The 21,660-nt window shown below is 56.1% G+C and overlaps 2 protein-coding genes across 27 annotated transcripts in view; one reads left to right on the plus strand and one right to left on the minus strand.

Annotated features, from left to right (window-relative positions):
• Positions 1–8,120, plus strand: part of Rap1gap (RAP1 GTPase activating protein) — a 62,523-nt gene extending 54,403 nt beyond the window's left edge. For 3 of the 25 annotated variants that reach the window (XM_075946748.1, XM_075946738.1, XM_075946743.1), the window contains 9 exons: positions 65–196; positions 2,111–2,188; positions 3,029–3,138; positions 4,047–4,160; positions 5,430–5,553; positions 6,198–6,300; positions 6,573–6,676; positions 6,852–6,892; positions 7,158–8,120. In XM_075946748.1, coding sequence (XP_075802863.1) covers positions 65–196; positions 2,111–2,188; positions 3,029–3,138; positions 4,047–4,160; positions 5,430–5,553; positions 6,198–6,300; positions 6,573–6,676; positions 6,852–6,860 — 774 coding nt within the window. In that variant the 3' untranslated portion in view covers positions 6,861–6,892; positions 7,158–8,120. Of the gene's footprint in view, positions 1–64; positions 197–2,110; positions 2,189–3,028; positions 3,139–4,046; positions 4,161–5,429; positions 5,554–6,197; positions 6,301–6,541; positions 6,677–6,851; positions 6,893–7,157 lie in introns of all 25 variants that reach the window. The other 22 variants (XM_075946747.1, XM_075946737.1, XM_075946742.1 and 19 more) reach the window with 11 other exon arrangements.
• Positions 8,121–20,321: 12,201 nt separating this feature from the next.
• Alpl (alkaline phosphatase, biomineralization associated) overlaps positions 20,322–21,660 on the minus strand; it is a 62,113-nt gene continuing 60,774 nt past the window's right edge. The window contains exon 12 of one of the 2 annotated variants that reach the window (XM_075945735.1): positions 20,322–21,234. In XM_075945735.1, coding sequence (XP_075801850.1) covers positions 20,969–21,234 — 266 coding nt within the window. In that variant the 3' untranslated portion in view covers positions 20,322–20,968. The remainder of the gene's footprint in view (positions 21,235–21,660) is intronic. The other variant, XM_075945736.1, reaches the window with a different exon arrangement.

A 21,660-nucleotide genomic window follows, 5' to 3' on the forward strand; every position in this document is an offset into this window, starting at 1 on the left:
GCGTGTATCCCTGAGGTTCCCCAAAAAGCCCATACCTCTTTTACGCCTACCCCTGCTCTCACAGAGAGTCATCCGGAGCCGGAGCCAGTCTATGGATGCCATGGGACTGAGCAACAAGAAGCCCAACACCGTGTCTACGAGCCACAGTGGGAGCTTCACCCCCAACAACCCTGACCTGGCCAAGGCAGCTGGAATAGTGAGTGTCCCCCCATTTCCCCTGCCCTCCTACCTCTTGTTCCCCCGCCCCGGGCCCTTGGTTTCCCCTGCCTCCTAAGGCCTGGCCTTACCACCTCCCATGGCCCTGTTGTTCATGTGTCCGTCATGGGCACTGGACTTGGTATAGACACTATTTTCAATGGCCAAGTGTCCCAATCAGGATACTGGGATACTGTTCCCCACCCCCTTGGCCTTCTCCACCTGGCCGTTTGTTTATTTGGGTGTGACTTTCTGCAGCCTCTGTGTCCTGACCCTTACTGAACTCCTGCTGTCCTTTGTGTGCTGGGGACTGGGCTGCTGTGTGGGCATTTACTGTCAAGCCTTAGGTTTCTGGAAGCACCTCTGTATGTCAGGCTGTGGGCATCACTGTGTGTCGGGACCTGGGCTGCTGTGTGGGCATTTACTGTCAAGCCTTAGGTTTCTGGAAGCACCACTGTATGTCAGGCTGTGGGCATCACTGTGTGTCGGGACCTGGGCTGCTGTGTGGACATGACTTTGTGAGCACCTACTATGTGCCCCCACCCCCCCGGGCTGCTGTGTGGGCACCTACTGTGTGTTGGAAACTGGGCTGCTGTGTGGGCACCTACTCTGTAAGCACCTACTCTGTGCCCCAACCCTGGGCTTTTGCGTGAGCACCTGACTGTGTGTCAGGACTTGGGCTGCTATGTGAACAAGTGATGTGTGCTAAGCCCTGATTATCGGGGGATGCCTGCTGTCTGTCAGGATGTATGTTGCTGTGTGGACATTTCTTGTGCGGCATTCTGTGTTTGTGGCAGCCAGGGCCTCAATGCCTGTGACTGTCTTTTATGTGTCTGGAACTGGGCTTCTGTGGGCTTCTCCTGAACGAACCCCTTCTCTATGATTACTAATTGTCTGCCAGGCTCTGTAGGAGTCTGCCCCCCCCCTCAGCAAATGTCACAAACCTATGTTATGATGTAGTTGCTTTGCGCCATCTAGTGGCCACATTAGACACTGCCCCCATTGCTCTGCCCTTTGCCTTCCCATACATCTACCCATTAATGCACTCATACATCCACCTACCCATCCACCCACCTCTGCATCTGTCCGTTCATCTGCCCATACAACAACACGTCTACCCATCATACTACTCATCCACGCATCCATCTACCCACCTGTCCATCCACCCACGTACACATCCATCCATCTTCCCAGCCATTCATCTGTCTGTTTATCCACCAGTCCATCCATCCGTGTACCTACCCAGCCGCCCACTCTTCTCTTCCTGTCTGCTGCATGCCAGGCTCTGTGCTTCGTGCTGTGTGGCTGTGTCATGTGGCGGGAGTCTCCCCTCTCCCTACCATCTCTCGTGTGGTCTGGTCTGGCCAGGGGAGCAAAGTGAGGTCTCTGCTGTCCAGTGGTCACCAAGTCCATTGTCATCTAGGAACTGGCCCAACTTCTCCCCAACCCAGGTTCTCAGCCCCTCCCTTCGTGCCTGTGGAGTGGCCTGGCCTCCTGGGGGTGGCTGTGGAGGGGCCCCGGGTTAGGACCAAGCCAGCAGCACCTGCCGTGGCAGTAACCAGACCCATTTCTGTTTTTGTTTTTGCACAACTCTCCCTCTCTTCACGTGGTTTCCTTTTCTTACCCTTCCTGTCTCCTCATCCTTCTCTCCCTTTGCCATCTGCCATTCCTCCTCGCCCCTGTCCGCTTGCACCCCCTCCAACTCTCCCTGTCTCACCTCCCTTGCCCCACTGTGTCCCACTGTCCCTCTCTACCCCTTGGTTTCTCTCTGCCCGTGTCATGTGCTCTTGCGGTACCCACCTGCCACTGCTTCCTTTGTTTCTCTCTCTCTCTCTCTCTCTTTCTCTTTCTCTCTCTCTCTCCATCCTTCTGTGTTCTCTCTCCCTCCACTGTGTACCTCTCTGCCCCACGCCAGTCATTGCTTATTCCCGGGAAAAGCGCGAGTAGATTCGGACGCCGGGGCAGCGCCTTAGGCATAGGAGCTGTGGAAGAGGTTGTCATCCCACCCAGGGGCCGCGGCTCTGGAGCTGCCTGCACCTGCACGCGCTCTTCTCTGCTCGCTCTCAGGACGGAGGCCATATTGGGGACGTTGCCCCCTTCCCGGGACAGGCCCAAGGGCGTGCAGGGCAGAGTGCCACAGCTCTGGTGATACTGGGACCTGGTCAGAGTCCCCAGGCCCTGGCCTGGCCCCTAGAACCTGGACTGGGTCCTTGCCGGGATCTGGTACTCAAAGACCCTCTGCCCAGCTGCACGTCTCCCAATATTGCCGGTTCTGCATGAAGCACCATCCTTCTCTCCCTGTGTCCCCTCCACACCACGAGCTGCCTGCAGGTCCTGTCCCTCCCTTCATACCCCCACAGGGACCACTTGCTACCTCCCAACGCTTCTGATGCCGGGCTTCCCGCCATAGTGTGTGTAAAGGGGGGGTGTCCTTACTCGGGGGACAGAGCCTGAAATCTGAGGGTGCAGGTGCCCTGGCAGGGGCTGGGGTTACCACTGCTTTCTCACGACTACTTTTAGGCTGCAACTCCCATGAGGCCCAGGGGCAAGAGTCTGAGGATTTGTCCTTCCTCCTAACCCTAGTGGCCTAACCCTAACCCTGCCCTTCTCGGACTAAGGTCCAGCACAGCCATGCTCTGTGTTCTCCGGAGCAGCACTGGCCCTCTCTGAGCCTGCCCATCTATCAGGCAGCCCTCCCTCCGGAAAGCACATTTTCTCTCCTTTCTTGCTCATCACCTGTTGGCTTCAGGGCGCGGTGGCAGGGCCCCAGGGGGAGGTGGGGCCACTGGGAATGCAAGGCAGGTGGGCACTGAGTCGGAGTCTCTCCCCACAGTCCCTGATTGTCCCTGGGAAGAGCCCCACAAGGAAGAAGTCTGGTCCATTTGGCTCCCGCCGCAGCAGCGCCATTGGCATCGAGAACATACAGGAGGTGCAGGAGAAGAGGTGGGTGAGTGGGAGCCTGACCCATCAGAGCACTTAGTGCGCCGCCCACCCTGACCTACAGGGGGCACCAGCCCACCACCCACCCTAACCTTCATGGGTACCAGCGCATCTCCCACCCTGACCTGTAGGGGCGCCAGCCGCCGCCAGCTCTGACCTTAAGGGTACCCACTCCTGGTGGCCCACCCTGACTTGCAGGGGGCTCCAGCCTACCACCCACCGTGATCTTCATGGGTACCAGCGCACCTCTCACCCTGGCTCTCAGGGGCACTCAGCCTGCTGGCTCACCCTGACCTGCAGGGGCACCTAGCTGACCAGCCCACCCTGACCAGCCCACCCTGACCAGCGCCTGTTCTCTGCCTCATAACCCTCCCGTGAGAACTCTCACTCAGGAAGAAACGCTTTGACAGTAGTTCCACTGGTTCCCTGGGACTGGCACCTTTCAGATTGAGAAACAGCCTGCCCAGTCCAGCCAGCCAGTGAGAGGGGCTGGCAGCGTCTGTGAATGCCCGTGGGCAAGGCTGAGCCCAGAAAGCAGAGAAGAGGTCTTCAGCCTGCTTCAGCTGTGTAGACTTGGACATGCCAAGCATGTGCTTCTCTGAGATGCATCATTGCAGCAAGAAGCGTGCGATAGGAAAACAGCCAGCAACCTGGGGCTGTCGTGCAGGTCCCTTGTCATGAGCACACGGCAGTGGCCAGCCGAGTCTCATGCCACCAGAACTTAGAATCTAAATCCTGGGCTCAAGCCCTGGTGTAGCCAAGTCCTGGCTGGGCATCCTTTAGGAGACTGTGACATGGAGAGGAAGGGACAGCTACCCCATCTAAGGCCACACCATGCCATGACCACACCTCACAGCCTGGGCCTCATTCTACTCTACTGAGTCCCCCCACTGCCCCTGTGTCCCCTGCAGGGAGAGCCCTCCAGCTGGTCAGAAGACCCCAGACAGCGGGCATGTCTCACAGGAGCCCAAGTCAGAGAACTCTTCCACTCAGAGCTCCCCGGAGATGCCCACAACTAAGAACAGGTAGGGCTTCAGGTCCACTGGGCTCAGGGGAGGAAGTCCCTCATTTGTTTTCTGGTGTTCTGCTGAGTGCCTCGTGCACGCTGTGCCCACTCTGTATTCCGGAACACAGTGGCAAGCTGTGTGCCCGTGGATGCCACAGAGCTGCTGGCCTGGACAATATACCTAACAAACCATATCTGCACAGAGAGCAGGGTCGCTAGCAGGGGTGCAGGAAGGAAGGAGGTATCCTTAATGGGTCTTTAGACAGAGAGCCGAGGGAGGAACTGATGGACCTGGTGGAGATAGGGTTCTGGGGAGGGGCCAGCAAGTGCAAAGGCCCTGAGGCATGTCTGATGGGTAGAAAGAAAGGCCGCTGGCAGTTGGAGCAAACTGGGGGATTGGACCATTGCGGGGGTGGGGACAAGGTCAGAAGGTGGGCAGAGACCTGCTTATCGCTCTGGAGGCTCTGGGAGATCTTTGAGTTTTATCTGAAATAGAAGAAAAACCTAAAAAAAAAAAACAAAAAAAAGTGCCGGGCGGTGGTGGCGCACGCCTTTAATCCCAGCACTTGGGAGGCAGAGGCAGGCGGATCTCTGTGAGTTCAAGACCAGCCTGGTCTACAAGAGCTAGTTCCAGGACAGGCTCCAAAACCACATAGAAACCCTGCCTCGAAAAACCACAAAAAAAAAAAAAGAAGAAGAAGAAAAACCTATGAAGAGAGTGGTGTTGAGAGAGGCTGGCAAGTGGGTGGGACCAGAAGCAGGGAGGCCTGAGGTGGGGGTGGGGGTCAAGAGCTCATGGTCAAGGTCTCAGCATCATGAGCTGGAGAGTCAGACTGCTGAGCAGGGACAAAATTGGGTTGTGGAATTTTTGCAATAGGGAAGACTTGGGGCAGGAGACACAAAGGCCCTGAGTGTGAGAGTCCCAAGTCCCTGTCCTGCCTTAGCTGAGGGACCTGAGGCTGAGTGCCACCCTCTTGTGCTGCCGTGTCTGTGAGATGGGTCCCATAATCGCAGACTATCTCAGGGGACCAGTGAGTGTTACTAGACTGAGCCACTAAGCGTCACAGTTATTGAGTATCAAGCCGAAGCCATCAGACTGTCCCTGGGGCAGTGAGGAGCCACCACCAGAGGGCGACAACATGGAGGATAAGGGGCTGGAAGAGCTGTAGTGGCAGCCAGAGGGTGCTTGGCTGGGGGCTCCTGGCTGAGCTTCCCTGGAGAGAGTGGGGGACAAGGGAACGAGGGGCAGCGCCCGCCGTGGCTGCTGGCTGACGGCACTGTGTGGCAGAGTGGAGACGGCTGCCCAGAGAGCGGAAGCGCTGCAAGGCTTTTCCAGATCCTCATCCAGTGCCAGCAGCTTCGCCAGCGTGGTGGAGGAGACGGAAGGTGTGGACGGCGATGACACAGGCCTGGTGAGAAGCCTGGGGGATCAGGGCCCCCCCCCCAGCGGTGGGATGGGGCCTCTTGGGCCTCTGGAGGTGCTTAGGGCAGAGGAATAACCCTGGCTGTGACTGAGGTGTTGGTGGGGGGAGATGCAGACAAATCTTAGCTTTCCATGGCTCCCCAGTGCTGTCCACAGAGACCCCCGAGGGCCCAGGTGCTCCTTCTGCCCTTGTCTCATTCCTTCAGACATTCTGAGCCCCTCCGCAGTCCCTAACTGTCACGGGCCGATCCCACCTTCAGGCCTTCGCACCCACAGCTCTCATCTTCCTCCCTTCTCCCCTTGGCCAGGCCGAGTCACACTCTCCCTGTGGCCTGGGCCTCACCTTCGGCACCTTGGCTGTTTTCATCTAACTAACTTCTAGTGGGTACCTGCTATTGGCCTGGCCTGTACCCTGGCAGACACAGGCCCTGCCCACTGACCTTCTAGAGAGGAGTTACAGGGTTCTTCACAGCCTCTTGACCTCTGAGACTTCAAGCTCCCTGAGGTCAGGGACTGGGTCTGTTCTATCCCTGAGACCCGGACCAGGAGAACATACGCAGATGTGTGCCGAATGAACAAGGGATGGGGGTGGGTGGGGGTTGTGGGTGGGGCTGACCTCCCCCCCTTCCCCAGGAGAGCGTGTCATCCTCAGGAACTTCCCATAAGCGGGACTCCTTCCTCTACAGCACATGGCTGGACGACAGTGTGAGCACCACGAGCGGGGGCAGCTCTCCAGGTACCAGGATAGCTGCGTCGGGCGGGAGAGGGCCGGGCACAGAGGGCAGGGACTAGTCCTGTACTCCAGAGCATGGGACAGCGGTCCAGGGCAGGTGGACTGGTCTCACAGGACAATAAAGGGTAACTGGGAGGTGAGTTAAGAGTGAGGATCTCTAAGGGAGGGATTTGGCAGGGTTGGGGAACCCCATTACCAACCACCCATCCACGCCTGCATCTCCTTGGTGCCTCCTCTTGGCCAGTGAGGTGGCTCCCTCCTGCCCCCTTTCCCAGGCCTCACACGATCACCCCACCCAGACGCCGGCAAGTCGGGGGACCCTGCGTGTCCCGAGATCAAGATCCAACTGGAAACATCTGAGCAGCACACACCCCAGATGGTATGAGGGACCTCTCCTGGGAGAGGGTAGTGCTGATTGGGGACAGGGACCCAGGGAGCAAGGGGACCCCGACGGCTGGGATGCCCCTCTAGGCCAGGAGGACTTGGGCTCATCCAATGAACTTTTGGTTCTCTGTGTCTCCTGCCCCCACCTCTGGCTGCATCTGTCCCCACAGGGCTGCTAGCTGCCACCTCATCAGAAGGCGGGACTGAGCAGGTCAGCCAGTACTTACTGGATCCTATGGGGTGAAGGAGGGTGAATCTCGTGCCTTGGTGACTGGGGACCAGGGCTAGTCTTGGTGCTTCTTGGCCTCAGTTTCCCTATATTTGCAGTGGCGCTCATAGTGCCGCCACAGCTCTGCCTATTAGTTGTTGGGGAGCTTGATGGGGAAGGCCGGGGTACCCATGGATGGAAGGAGCCCATGCCTGGTCCTCCCAGTCCGTTGTCTTCTTCCTCTGAGTTCATCTCCCTTTCCCTGCAGATGAGGCCTCAGAAGCACAAGGAGAAGATGCTGCGCCACATCCAGGCAGCTGGTCCTCTGCCCCACAGCCACCCCAGCCCCTGGTACCCCTGCCTCCAACCCCCCCGGCCCACCCATCTGGGCTGTCTCCGCAGGGCGGAGCCATCCAGAGCTGGGAGTGGATGCTGCCAGCGTCACCCCACCCCCCACCCCAGACTGGGGCTCTGGGTGTGGGCAGGGACTTTGGCCCTGGATTGCCCCTACCTGGGCCTCTGTCCCCTGGGTTCCCTTGTGGACTCCTGGGGAGCAGAGTAGGAGGAGAGGGAACATGGCGAGCACACACTCCACCGTAGAAGCAGCAGGTGTGCAGAGTGTTCAGAGGGAGCACTGAGCAGGGAGTCCTGTGGGGCTTCTGCTGTGGGACCTTGGGCAAGGCACTCTCCTTCCCGGGGCATCTCTGCTGCAAGTGGACAAGACTATTTTAGAGGTCACTGAAGACCCATTTCATGCACCCGCCCTGAAGGGGGCCATTAGTCCTCCTGGGGACCTCCTATTATACCGACTGCTTCCTGAGGCCCCAGGTGGGCTAAAGGGCTGGGGCTGTTGTACCTGTCACCTTTCCTGAGCCCCCAGCTTTACCACAGACCTGCCAACGTCCTGTCACTGCCTCCACACGATGGCCAAGTGTCCCCTGTTGGGAAGAGGGTCCTCCCTGGCTCCTCATCCGGCACCCAGCTTAACCCTGCCACCCCACGCTCCTGGGCGTTCTGGGCTGAGGGGTCTCAGCTGGTCTGGAGTCCAGGCCATCCCCTTCCCACCACTGCAGTGGCGGGGGCTGCCAGGCATAGCTGCTGTGAGCCACGTCCGTGTGTGTGTATCCGTTCACTATTAGGAGCCATGCCCCAACACCCACTTTGGAAGCCCTGTGGCTACATGTATGTCAGTAAGGGTTGTACAAAATAAATTCTATTTATCGCTATTGTACTGCGACTTGAGCCTGGCTTTGTGTAAACCCCGACTAGACACACTCCAGGTAAATGCCCAGAGGACCCAAAGTGGAGGGAATGAGCCTGTCCCCTCCAGTGCTGCTGAGCCTCGGGGTACCTTCAAGGCCAGGAAGCCACAGGGTCTGTGAACACCAGTTGAGGCCTCCTTTTCATGGTCCCTCACCCCTCCCCCACCTTGTGCCCTTCCCCATGAAGGAAAAGTGGCTTTGCTGTCAGCCCTGGCACCATCTCTCCTTAGCTTGGTGGTAAGGAAGTCATTCTCCTCTTACTGGAGAAGGGCGAGCTTGTGACCTCTTCAGGGGGTATCTGTGAGCATCCAGCGAGCTGGGGTACACAAGTCACCAGACATAGAGGCCAGCACACAGTAGGTGATCAACTAACAATTATCTCCTTTCCTTGAGCTCATACCCACAAATCCCGAGGGTTTCCCTTATGTGGCCACCAGGGGGCACCAAAGGATTGCCAGCAGGGACAGAGACAAGGTCAACGTCCCAGCCTCAGGCGGTCACAGTGTAGAACTACCAGCCACAGGGGTGGAGGAGGAAGAGGTCTCTGGGAGATGGTCCTGCGTGTGTAGAGGCTGGAGAGCACCTCAAATTGGGAGGGGTCCAAAGTCAGAACCATCCTAGAAGGGACAAGGAGATCGGCTAGGGTGAGGCCAGAGAACACATGGCCATGAATGCCAAGCCCAGGAAGACAGTGAAGAGTCACTTCGAGCTGTGGTGGCTGCTGATGGAGTCTGATGGTCCCAACTGGTTGGAGGCGCCATGGAGGATAGGTTTCTTCAGGGACAGAGCCACAGGAGACTCATGAGTGGGACATTGAACTTGAGCTATCCAATTGAGCTCAGAGGGAGTAGCCATGCTCAGCTTCTCTAGAAGTTTGGTGTCCCTACCTCACTCCCACCTTCCCAGGAAGATGCTGAGGACACTGGGAGGCTAAGATGTACCATGCCTTTCTTGACAGGGTCCTGCTATGACCCTCGGCTGCCTCAGGCCACCCAGGGACCGTGACTCATACCCAGATTCCAGGCTTGACCAGCAGGGTTTGGCTCCAAGCTGCCCTGGCTTGGTGGTTCCCCTCCTAGGTCACCCCATCTCCCACCAGCTCAGCTCCGCTGTGCGTTCCGCCCCAGCCTAAGGCCTACAGAGCTTCCTGGACATGGACTCTGAGTTCATTCTCCTGGTGACCTTGGCCATTCATTACTCTCAAGCTCCAAGGTGGGGCTCAGGGAGGCGAAGGAGGCATCTGGCCCTTCACTTCCTCTTCTGTGGTCCCTGGTATGAGGTCTCATTGAATGAGGCCTCACCATGGTGGTCTTGGTGCAGCTGAAGCCACAGGGCTCAGACACTAGCGCACGGGGGTTGGGGACAGCAGCAGAGTTGATAGGGCCTCTGAACAGAGGTACCCGTAGACATCCTTATTGCTAAGCCTTCAGAGGATGCAGTCCAGTCTGTGTCCAGAGGACATTGTCCCAGGGGCTGGCTCCACACACAGGTATAGTTGGGAGACTTTGGGAATGCTTCCCTGAGCCTCAGCACCGCAGGCTTTTGGGCTGAGCATCCCTTTCTGGGACTTTGCTCAATTGTGTACCCACTTCCCTGCTCTATCCCAGAGCTGAGCTGGAGCAGCAGGGCCCTGCAACAAAAACAGGTGAATAGCCAGGAGAGCAAGCCCTGGCCAGGCCCTGCCTCTCCCCTGCCTGTTTGCGCCAGTGGTGCAGCATGAAGAAGGCTCCAGGCCGCAGTGCATGGCCCCAGCCATTCCTCTCTAGCTCCAAGGTGGGGCTCAGGGAGGCCGAGGATGGATCCTGCCTCTGGGATCAAAGTGGACAGTGCTGTTTCTCTTGTCCCCTTGCCAGTTCCATGCCTGCCCTTGGTTCTGAGGTGGGGAGAGCAAGCCAGGACACTAACCCGAGGCTGGAATTAAGGCTAGGGCGGGGGGTACCAGGTCCGGGAAGCAACGGGCTCTGTTAGAAATAACCCTGGTGCTGGAAACAACAGCTCTTGCCCCAGGAGACAGTGGGGGCACCTCGCATCCCTGGCATCCCTAGCTCCCTGTGGGCAAGACTCTCCAAGTGTCACCTTGACACAGACAAACCTACGTATGGTCTGGGACACTGTTATACTTCTAAGGAGCCATGCATGAAACCTGGTGTAGAATCCATGCCCAAAATGAGGGTCCTCCCATACTACCCCACCCCCACAGCAGAGGTGTCCCTGGATATCTATGGCCAACTCCAGGACATTGCCAAAAGAGGTGACTGTAGGCGCAGGCTGGTTCAGTACCAGGGGACCAGGACCTGGCTGCTCACTGCTTCTCAGGCTGCAGGGGGCGCTCAGCCAGGGACCCTGGAATGTAGAGGTTCACCCTCCTTCCTCCCTCCACCCCGAGCCTGCCCTATTGAGGGGACATCCCAGGATGGGGCCTCCTGAAATAACCAGATCTTGTTAGTGAAGCTAATTTTAAAAGCCACTCTGGCTGCCCCATGGGCCCTTCTGGGAAGTTGTGAATGTTCCTATGTGTGCCCCTGGGAGGGGCTCCTCCTGGACACCCCATGCTGCTTCCTAAGGCCTGTGAGCCCACTGGTGCTGGGATTCAGAGGCCCAGGCTGGCCTCTGCCACAGTGTGGACCCCTCCCCCACTGCAGTTCAGCACCTTTGGCTGTCTGTCTCAGTCCCTGGACCATCCCCACCCCTTCTAGGTCTCCTGTGCCTCTGTCACTGTGCCCCCCCTGTCTCTGACCTTCTGGTCTATACTCTGCAGCTAGGACTCCATCACTCCCCTGGCCCAGAAGACTGGACGCAGCGTGACGGACAGTCCATAGCCTGCTCTGTGCAGGCTGGTGGAGGTAGGTGTCCACCTGGAATCGAGGGCAGGAGTCCTAGCACTGACAAGAGCTAGGTCCGGCATGCAGGGGCCAAGTCCAGGCACGACCTGGACCATCTGGCCAGGCCAGGTGCCAGCTGGGGGAATGAGCTTCAGGGCAGGGGTTGGCAGGCAGCAAACAGAAACATGTGGTACCTAGTTAAATTTGAATGTCAGGTAAACACAGACTCATTTTTAGCTTAAGTATACCTCATACAATATTTGGGACATACTTATAGCAAAAAAAAAATGATTCCTGTTTACCTGACATTCACAGTGAACTAGGCGCCCTGTGTTTTATCTGGCAGTCTTGTCCTGTGGTCCTAGGAGTGAGGGGAGGCCTCTCAGGGACAGGGACAGCCAGTCTACAGACTGGTTTGAGGGTAGAGGCACAGTTCCTGGCCAGAATGGGGAAGGGGCTCCATTTGCACATGGGGAGAATCCTTGGGGGACATGGTGTGGGGCACATGCCATCCAAGCACAGTCCCCGGGCAGCGCAGCGTATGCACTCTGCTGGGCCCCAGGATCAGGCACACAGTGGGACCTCTGTAAATGTCCCTGAGTAAGAGGACTCACAACCCATCCCATAGAATGTGGGGCACATGGCCAGAAGAGGGCTCTAGCACCCCACTCCTAAGTTCCTGGGAGTTAATGCCGGGGTGGGGGGACACTGGCTCCAGCCCCAGGGCCTCGAGAGGCAGCTCAGCATGGACAGAGGACAGGGTTCAGAGCTCCTCTTTCCCTTGCCCACTCTGTCTCAGGCCAGAAGTGGAGCTCAGCTCCAGTTAAGGATGCAGGAGAGGGGCCTCAAGCAGGGAACTCTGCCTTCTGAAGTGGAGGACCAGACCCAAGGTACTGTTCTACGCTCTTTAGGGGACATCTGAGCCATGGGACACCTAAGACCCAGAGCACTGGAGATCCCTGACCCGGATGGGTGAGGCTTCAATCATGATTCCATAGTTCATTCATCTCAAGGGTCTCCCTGGAGGGGGCAACTGCGGAATCGCTCTGTGTCCCTTTTAGCCCTCTCTAGACAGAGCCCCTTAAATAGCTTATCAACCCATTTATCCATCACCCATCTTTTCGTCTACAAACTCATTCACTCACCCATCTGTCCATCAACATCCATTCCTCTACCCACACATCTCCCACATATCCTCCCACCCACCCATCTACTTATCTATCCACACACTCACCTATATACCTGCATGTCCATCCCTCCACCCACCTGTCCATCCACCTACCCACCTACATATTCATTCATCCGTTCATCCATCTGTCCATCTGTCCACATGTCTATCCACCTACACTTATCTACACACATCCAAACTTCCACATACCTATACGTTCATCCATCTACTTAGCCTTCATTCATCCATCCACCCACCCACCCATCCACCCTCCCATCTACCCACCTACCCATCCACCCATTCACCCATCCATCCACCCATCCATCCTCCCACCCATCCATCCACCCATCTACCCATCCATCCATCCATCCACCTATCCATCCATCCTCCCATCCATCCATCCATCTTCCCATCCATCCATCCATCCATCCATCTTCCCATCCATCCATCCATCCATCCATCTTCCCACCCATCCATCCACCCATCCACCTATCCATCCATCCTCCCACCCACCCATCCATCCATCCATCCATCCACCTATCCATCCATCCACCCATCCATCCATCCATCCATCCATCCATCCATCCATCCATCTTCCCATCCATCCATCCATCCATCCATCCATCCATCCATCCATCCATCTTCCCACCCATCCATCCATCCATCCACCTATCCATCCATCCACCTATCCATCCATCCATCCATCCATCTTCCCATCCATCCATCTTCCCATCCATCCATCCATCCATCTTCCCACCCATCCATCCATCCATCTATCCATCCTCCCATCCATCCACCTATCCACCCATCCATTCATCCATCCACCCATCCATCCATCCTCCCACCCATCCACCTATCCATCCATCTATCCTCCCATCCATCCACCTATACATCCATCCACCCACCCACCCATCTGTCCATCCATCCATCCATCCATCCACCCATCCATCCATCCTCCCATCCATCCATCCACCCATCCACCTATCCATCCATCCATTCTACCACCCATCCACCTATCCATCCATCCATCCATCCATCCATCCATCCATCCATCCATCCATTCTCCCATCCATTCTCCCATCCATCCACCTATCCATCCATCCATCCATCCATCCATCCATCCATCCATCCATCCACCCATTCACCCATCCATCCACCTAGCCAGCCAGCCAGCCATCCATCCATCCATCCATCCATCTATCCATCCATCTATATTCATCCATCCATCCATCCATCCACCCATTCACCCATCCATCCACCTATCCACCCATCCATATTCATCCATCCACCCATTCACCCATCCATCCACCTAGCCATCCATCCATATTCATCCATCTATCCACCTGTCTATCCACCTCTCTATCTGCACATCTAGCCCTCTATTCATCCTACCCACCTACCCACTATTCATCCACTTAAACACCCATCCATCTACCCACTCATTCACATCTATCCATCTTAGCCATTTATCTACCCACCCACCTATCTACCCACCCATCCATCCATTCACCTATCCACCTGCCTGCCTATCTATTTACTTATCCATCTACCCATCCATCTATCCACTCATCCACGCACTCACCCATCCATCTGCTCACAGATTCACCCATCCATCCACGCATCTGTCTATACATCCGTCCCTCCACTCAATCATGCACCCATCTCCTGCTTATCAGTCCCCTCTTTCACCAGCTCCTCTGCCCCCCCAACCCATCCTCCCACCACACTTCCACCCTTGTTGGTTTGCTCACAATTTCCATCATCTGTGAGTCCCCCGCCCAGGCCTCGTGCTGAAGGGTCTCAGGGCAATGTGTCCGACTCTACAAGGAATACCTGGGCTGTGCCACGCCTCGCTCTGCTCCTGCCTCCGAGCCTGACCGTGGACAAGTCACTAGAGGCTCAGCACCACAGTGATCCCTTCCCTAGAATGGGGCCTGCACTAGCAGCTCTCTCCTGGGGTCTGTGAGGATGGCGAGGCACGCAGGTGTCTGTTGGGCGTCTGGTGAACATTCCAGAAGGGAACTGCTACCACTGTTCATTTTGATGATCAGGTCTAGGTTCCTGGGAGGTGCGCATGGAGAAGCCAGTGGTTTTATGGCCATCATCACTGACTCTGAGATGCCGCCTTGCTTGGGGGCTTCAGTTGCCCCTCCCGTCATCCAGACACTGCCGTAAATCCTTCAGAGAAAGTAGGAGTTGGAGGAGTATAGAGCATGGCCCTTTTCGCTGCAGGGGGGTCTGGAGCCAGGCTCCTTCTACACTGGGGGCCTCTGTTTCCCCAGAGTATAGGAAGGGGGCTGGGCTGGACACCCCTGTGGCCTGGCCGGGACCTCTGTGTCATCCCGTTAGTAACACTTTAGCTCTGAGCCTATAATCACATCTGTCCGGGGAAGAGCCAGCCCAGCATTTCCTTAAATTGGGCTCTAATTGCGGCTTCTAGTGGAGTCAGATGGGGCCCATCCCCCAGCTGGTGTGAATCAGTGAGGTTGTCCTGGTCTGCCCCCCCCCCCGGCCCCAGGCCGAGGACCCCCCCAAGAGCCATGGTGGGGGGCTGTAGCTGATATCCCTCGAGGCTCCACTCTGCTGTGCTCTGGGCATTTTCTATCCCGGGGGACGATGTCCTCTCTCCCTAACTCTGCCACACAGAGACTACAGGAACTTCTTTTCTTTTCTTTTTTCTTTCTTTCTTTCTTTTTTTTTTTAAGGGAGAAACTGAGGGTCCAAAGAGTTACTTTCCCAAGACGCATCAGCTTAGATGTGGCTGAGTCTGGATTTGAAACCAGCCTTGTCTGATTCCAAAGCTTTGTTCTTGGCTTGAGGTTCAGAAGAGCTCCACCCCGGCCTCCACCAAAGCCTCCTTCCTGGGGGTCTCCCAGGGTCTCTCGGGGTCACCTACGTTCTCACTCATCGCAGCCTCGTTCCTTCAATTGTCTCAGCCCCTCCCTCTGGTCACAAAGACCCATCAGCCCTCTGCCTGCTATGTAGTCCTTCTACACACCCGTCCCCCAAGTTCAGGGCTGTGCTCACCACTCCGTTCCCCAGCCCATCCCCCACATAGTGGGAGCCAGGCCTGGAGAGTGGCCTGTGGCTAGGAGCCAGAAGCAGCTCCCTCTTCGGTGGGCAGGAGAGGAGCCTGCGGTTCCATGTTTGTTCTGGAGACCCAGCCGCTTCCCTGAGGAGACAGCCAGTGGTTCCCAGGCCACAGCCCCTCAGGCGGAGCCAGACCACGGCTGGCCAGGCCCTGACGGGCTCCGCCAGGGCCTGGCGCTGGGTGGTCTGGGCAGCAGCCAGGGAGGCCTCAGTCCTGGCCTCAGGAAAGGAGCCATGACCAGAGCCAAGCCGAAGGGGACCTGGAGGGGTCCCGAGGTCTGGGAGTGGGCAGAAGCAGGCATCAGGCAAATGGTGCTTGGGGCTGCTCAGGAAAGACTTCAGGCTCCAGATCCTAAGTCCAGGAAGACACACCAGGAGCTTCATAGTTGGACGGTTTCCACCCAGCTCCTGAATTGGCCTAGGCAGAAGCCCACCATCGAAATGATGGTTTTGTCAATCATCTGACCCCAGCCCCTCCTCCCCTGGTGAGCTTTTCCATCCATGCCATAGGCAGGGTACAGCTGAAAAAAGGCTCCTCCAGGGGCAGTGGCCCGGGCTGGAGGGATCTGTCTGAGTTCATCCTTGGGGCTTCTTCTTGCCTTACTTGAGTCTGGTAACAAGTGCGCCCCTTCAGCTACGACTCTCCTCACTCTCCCAGAGGTGGACGGTCCTGGGGTGGAAGGAACACTCTGGCCATCGGCTCTGTGTAACCTTGGGCAAATCACTTCCCCTGTGTGCCCAGAACTCTACATACCTCTGTGACCCTGTCTGTGGGCAACTGGGGCTCTTGCTGTACACATGCCATTGGCCAGACACCCCTGCTGGCTTTAGCTCCCCAACATGTCTATGATCCAGCCATCGGCCACCACTCTTCACCACTCCAAGCCACTACCACCTCTGTCCCTGAGGACACAAGGGCCCACAGGCTATACAGCAGACTCCGCTGCTGTCTGGGCTCGGTTAACAGTAGCTAAGTCTGCTTTACAAAGCAAAGGCCCAGGTCCCAGCCCTCCACTCTTTGGGTCCCATGGTGGCTTCCCCTCTGCCACCAGAACACACAGACTGCTATGCACCACAGTCTAGGGCTGGCCCTCATTCTCCGACCCCCACTGCCCAGTATGTCATACTGGGCTCCAGTATGTCATCCTCTCTTTACTCCTTGAACACATCAGTTCCTTCTTGCCTGGCTTTGCTCCTGCTTCCAGTGACCTGCCCTTCAGCTTTCTGCAGGCCCCCATTTTTTTAACTGGGTCCCTGTTCATGCCACTTTCCCAGACAGTCTCCCCGACAGGCAGCACTCAGGATTTATTTCTTATCTGTAAAGGGGCGCCTGCCTCGGAGTTTCACCGCTACCCGGAAACCTTGGTGGAAAACACACAACTCCTGAAAGTCTTTTCACCTCCACAGTGCATTGTGACACACACCTATATTTATGCTCACAACACATATCATGCACACATGCAATAATAAATAAAAATTTTTTTTTTAAAGCCTGTGCTGCTGGTCTTGGAGCCTTGGCTCTAACCCTCACTGATGCTACATTTTTCTGGAGTTGATCACCTTTCTTGTCTGATCCTGTTGATTCATCTGTAAAATGAGATAATAGCCCTGGCCTTCCAAACATGGTTGGTAAAAAATTAGTGAACCCATGCACTTCAAGGAGCACTTAGGGACAGTGCCTGAGACCCAGGAGACACCAAGGAAATCGCTAGAGTCGGGACTGCTTAGGAGAGCATTTATGTGCTTGGGAGAGCATTTATGCACCCACTGTGCGGATAACCTACTGTGTGAGGAGCCTGTGTCTGTGCTCCTACAGGCAGGGTGGAGGTGGTCCAGCCAGTAGCCTTGCCTGTTTTGTCTGCTGTCAGCTTTCATGCCCACTCACCTGAGGGTCACCCTGACGACCCTGAGGAGTGGGGAAAGGGCCTGATGCCATGATGGAGGTAGAGGAAACCATGTAGGGACCAGGAGCCCCTCCCCAACTGCTTAATCACCACTCCCCTGCATCCCAGGGAGCATCCCAGTGGGAGGTCTTTAGTTCAGCCCAGGGGTAATTACAAACTTCACTGTCTGGGTCTCTCCCCAATTCTCCCCAAGGAGCCCACAGTCCTGTGGCTTGTGGGGTTGGAGCACTTGTCCTTGGATAGATTAACACCTTAGAAGTACGGGAGGGGGTGAAACCCAGCAAGGGGGCCTGGAGCTATCATGCCTCAGCTTTTCCATCTGTAAGCGAGGGTGAGACTCTCTGCCAGACAGGATGATGTGCAAAGCATGCCTTTTGTTTAGGCGGCAACTCACTTCCACGTCTGGGGCACTGAGTACGGTGTCTTGCTGCCACCAGCTCTTAATCTCAGAGTATTGGAGTGTTGACAGCACTCAGGTACAGCACTAAACTCCTCCTCCATAACCAGGAGCCAGATTGCTGAGGGCCGTGTCTGGGCATCTCCCACCTTGCTTCCATGACCCCAGACTTCCCTGATCTGGTGCAGCAGTCTTAGCGCAGCTGCCCAGCCTCCAGCATCCGAGAAATTTCCTCAAAACTGGCTGCGGAGAGGAATGTCAGCAATGGGGCTCATTCTCCAGGTGTAGGACCTTCTGTGCTCCCTAGGGCCTTCATTGGCAACCCTCAGCCTCTTCAGAGTTGAACCTGAAGTTCCTGCTGCCCAGCTGTTTCAGCTCATCTCTTCCCAGGACGTTGCTTCTGTGTTGGTAAAGGGCAGCTTCCCAAACAAAACTACATTTCCCAGCACCCTTTGCACTTGGATGGACACATGACCAGTTCCTACCAATGAACTCCAAGTAGAAGCTAGGACTGCTCAGGTTGCAAAGCAGGGCCCTGGCTCTGCTACCGAGGTACTACTGGTCGGATAGAGAGGGCACCGGTGCAGCAGGTAGAGGTGGTAGCTGCCAGTGGGAAGAGCCTGGGTCTGTACCTCTTAGCCAGGGTACCCATCTGTTGACATGGAAACAGACTCACTGTGTTATGAAGAGGACCTGCCTGCCCATCTTTGTCCTTGCCTGAGAAACCTGAAGACAAGGGAACCCGTGAGCCACTGGATGCCAATTGTGATGGTTGTGGTTGCTGGGGACAGAGCTGGGCCCAGTGCCTAGACCCCTGGCTCAGATTGGGATGCATAACCCCTGTGATCAGCAGCCACGGTTACAGTGGTACTATGATGTGTGTGAGGCAGGACTCTGCCCTCTGGGACATGAGCACCTGGACAACTTTGACAGGATCCCACAGAGGAAGAGCTGCATGTTCCCAGGGGTCTTCGGTGCCCACAGTGTGCTAGGCACAGGTGTCAGGGGCTGCAAGACTCTGCCCCAGTCCACTGTGTCTGTGGTTCTGATTCAGCCATGCTGGCCCCTTGAGCACATCCCTAGGCTCAGCAGATGCTCCCGTGCCCTCCAGCATTGATTCCTATAACTGGTCTGGGGTTTCAGCCCTTCAAGAAGCAAGCTGGGAGCTCAGTGTGCTCTTTCTCTGGCCCAGTCCTTGGCCAGTGAGGGAGGGGAGCTAGAGAAGAAACATCCCCTCTCCTCCACACCCTGGGCATGACTCTCAAGTGTGTCTCTTGCACCCTGCTGCCAAGGCACACAACCCTCTTGTTCTCTTTCTGTTTCTACTTCTTCAGCTTAGCAACTCATGCCCAATTCAGCCTGAGAGGCAAAGTCACGGTTCACAGGCCCATTGTCTCCAGTCCCTGTGGAGATCGTGTTCTCAGCTGTGAACACTGATAGGCTGCAGAGAGTACTGGGAAATGTTTAAAGGACTGCTTCCATGTGAATAGAAGGAACTGCTTAAACGATAGTCCAGAGAACCGGCAAAGACTGTGCAGGTATTGTGCTAAGACCTCAATTCATTGCAATACACAGTTCAAGATGAGGCGGGGTTCTCTGTCCTGGAGAGACCACATACAATTTAATTTTTCATCCCAGCATCAGCCTGGCTGTGCTTCCCTTTATGCTTTGACTGCCAGGGAGCTCGGAGTAGGATTTGCTCAGTGTCCTCTTCAGTCCACTCCGGCTATTCGGTCTTGGTTCCTGTTTCACTGGTGTGGATTGTGCGTCGTTGGCACGGGCTGGGACTGGGTGGGCAGGAATTTGGAAATGTATTATAAACAAATAAAAGATGTCATTAAGGGCAGGAACGTTGGCATCGAGTGAATCTGGATTCAAATCCCTGTCTACAACGTGGGGGACCTTGACAATCATATGGCCTCCTACTCTGTGGGTGTCCTCATTCATAAACGTGGGTGATGGGAAAAAGCCTCCTCCAAGAGGACACTGAAGGAATATACACACAGTATCAGGCCAGAGTTATTAGCTCTAGGCAGGGGTCAGTGTTCATTGTCATGAGCAAAGCGACTTGAGACAAGAGGAGTAAATTTGGGGGACTCTGTGTACCCCAAAATCTGGAGCATTCCCATGGAAGTGGGCATGGGAAACTCAGTCGCTAGAAGTTCTGCAAGGGAAGGCGTATGTCCATCCCATTCACCACGACCTTCTAGGATTGATGGTGTGCGAGCGTGTGTCACGCAGTACATGCGTGGAAGGTCGGAGGACAACTCGTGGGGACAGTATTCTCTTCCTACCTTCCATGGGTTCTGGGGATCAAACCTGAGTCGTTGTGCTTGTGCGGCAAGTGGCTTGACGAGCTAAACCTTCTCGCTGGCCACCGCCATGCAATTATTGAGCCTTTCCACAGTGCCTGGCACGCGCTCGGGATTTGCTGAAGGCAATGAGCTGCATACGCTGCACCAGGCCACGCAATGTATTTTGTGGGTGTCATGTTGTGAGGGCACCCTGGGTCACTGAAGCCTTTCCTGCTGTGGGTTTAGAGACAAAGGACTCTTTATTTTTTCAACTCACAATGACCCACAAGCAGGTTGTCTTCCACTGCCATACACCAGGGCACTGGGACGCAAAGCCAGGGATCCACATCATCGCAGCTGGTGAGTGGTGAACCCCTTGACTGATGTCTCTGCTCACCATGCCCTCACCCTGGACCCCAAGTCCAGTTCTTTCCTGAGTGATGGGCCTATTTTGGTCTCTTTCCCACTGACCACAAAGACTCAGCTTTGGTCTCAGAAATATTTGGGACGTTTTTATTTAAATGTCTTGTGTTCCCTTTAAACCAACACCAAAAAGAGAAATTAATTTTTTTTCTTTTTTTGCTGTTCCAAACAGGAGGACCGCTTCAGTGAAGGGCTGGCGTGTGTCTCTGGAGCTGGGTGGGGAGTGTGCGTCCTGTCCGGTGGCCACCCTGGGGAGACAGCCAACCCCGGAGGTGGCTTCCTGGGAGTCTCATCCTGAGCAGACCTGGTCTCCCCTCCAGAAAGGGCTGGGCTTGGGGACTGGCCATGACTATGGGGCCCAGTGTTCCAGAAGGAAGGGATGAGGGGAGGGAAGGTCAGATCTGGAATGTTCCATGGAGGTTGCAGGGTCTGGAGAATATATTTGGTAGAAAAATAAGGTGCTTTGGGAATTTGTGCAGTCTGTGTTCTGCCTGCCCAAGAGAAAGACCTGCCCTGCCAGCCAAAGCGTACTGAGTAGGGAGTAAAGGCAGAGCCTGGGATCTTCCAGCCCATGGAGGGTTCCAGACGGAAGATGGGCAGCAAACTTCTGTTCCCGCTGGAGGCTGCTTGGGCCTCTCCCTTGAGTGTGGGCTGCCAGGTGGTGGGCCACATAGGGAGGGGAGCTGGCTATCCATTGTGAGCTCCTGGGGCGTGGGCCCTCAGAACAGAGTGCTCAGGGGGAGCAGCACCAATGGGAACAGCAGGGTCCCTAGGGCGGGGCTGCTCGAGGAGCTGGCGGAGGCACAGTGGTCGAGGTTGGCCCCAATGCAGGCGGCATAGGCCATCACGTGGGGGATGTAGTTCTGCTCGTGGACGCCGTGAAGCAGGTGTGCCATGGGGCCCTTGGCAAAGACGGCCACGTCTTCCCCACCATGGGTCTCGTGGCGCAGGGGGACAGCAGACTGGGCCTGGTAGTTGTTATGAGCTGTAGGCCAGAAACATCTTTTGAGTGTATGCCTGGGCCTCAATGCTATAAGAGAAGCAGCACCCCCCTTTCCTTCACCCCCAGACTGGCTTGAAGGCTCTTTTCACAGAAGAGGAAGCCAGGGCTCAGCACCCAGAATGGTGACAGATGGTGACAGCTGGGGTGTGGGGTGGGTGGGTTGGTGGCGGCAATGGTGGCGGCAGGGGTAGCAGGGTGGAGGTGGGTATTTCACCAGAGGCAACTGGGTTCAAACCCAAGCCTGCCTGACCCAGAAAACAACACTCTCAGCCCCCTACAGAATATCCATCTGGTAAAACACAGGTGGTACCCACCAGGCCAGGTACCAAGCTAGGCTCATGAGACAATTTCACCTTCCAGGGTAAAGTCCCCAGAAGGCAGCTGCATTTCATGAGAGAAATCAAAGCT

This window comes from Microtus pennsylvanicus, chromosome 13 (assembly GCF_037038515.1).
Source record: "Microtus pennsylvanicus isolate mMicPen1 chromosome 13, mMicPen1.hap1, whole genome shotgun sequence".
Lineage (NCBI taxonomy): Eukaryota > Metazoa > Chordata > Mammalia > Rodentia > Cricetidae > Microtus > Microtus pennsylvanicus.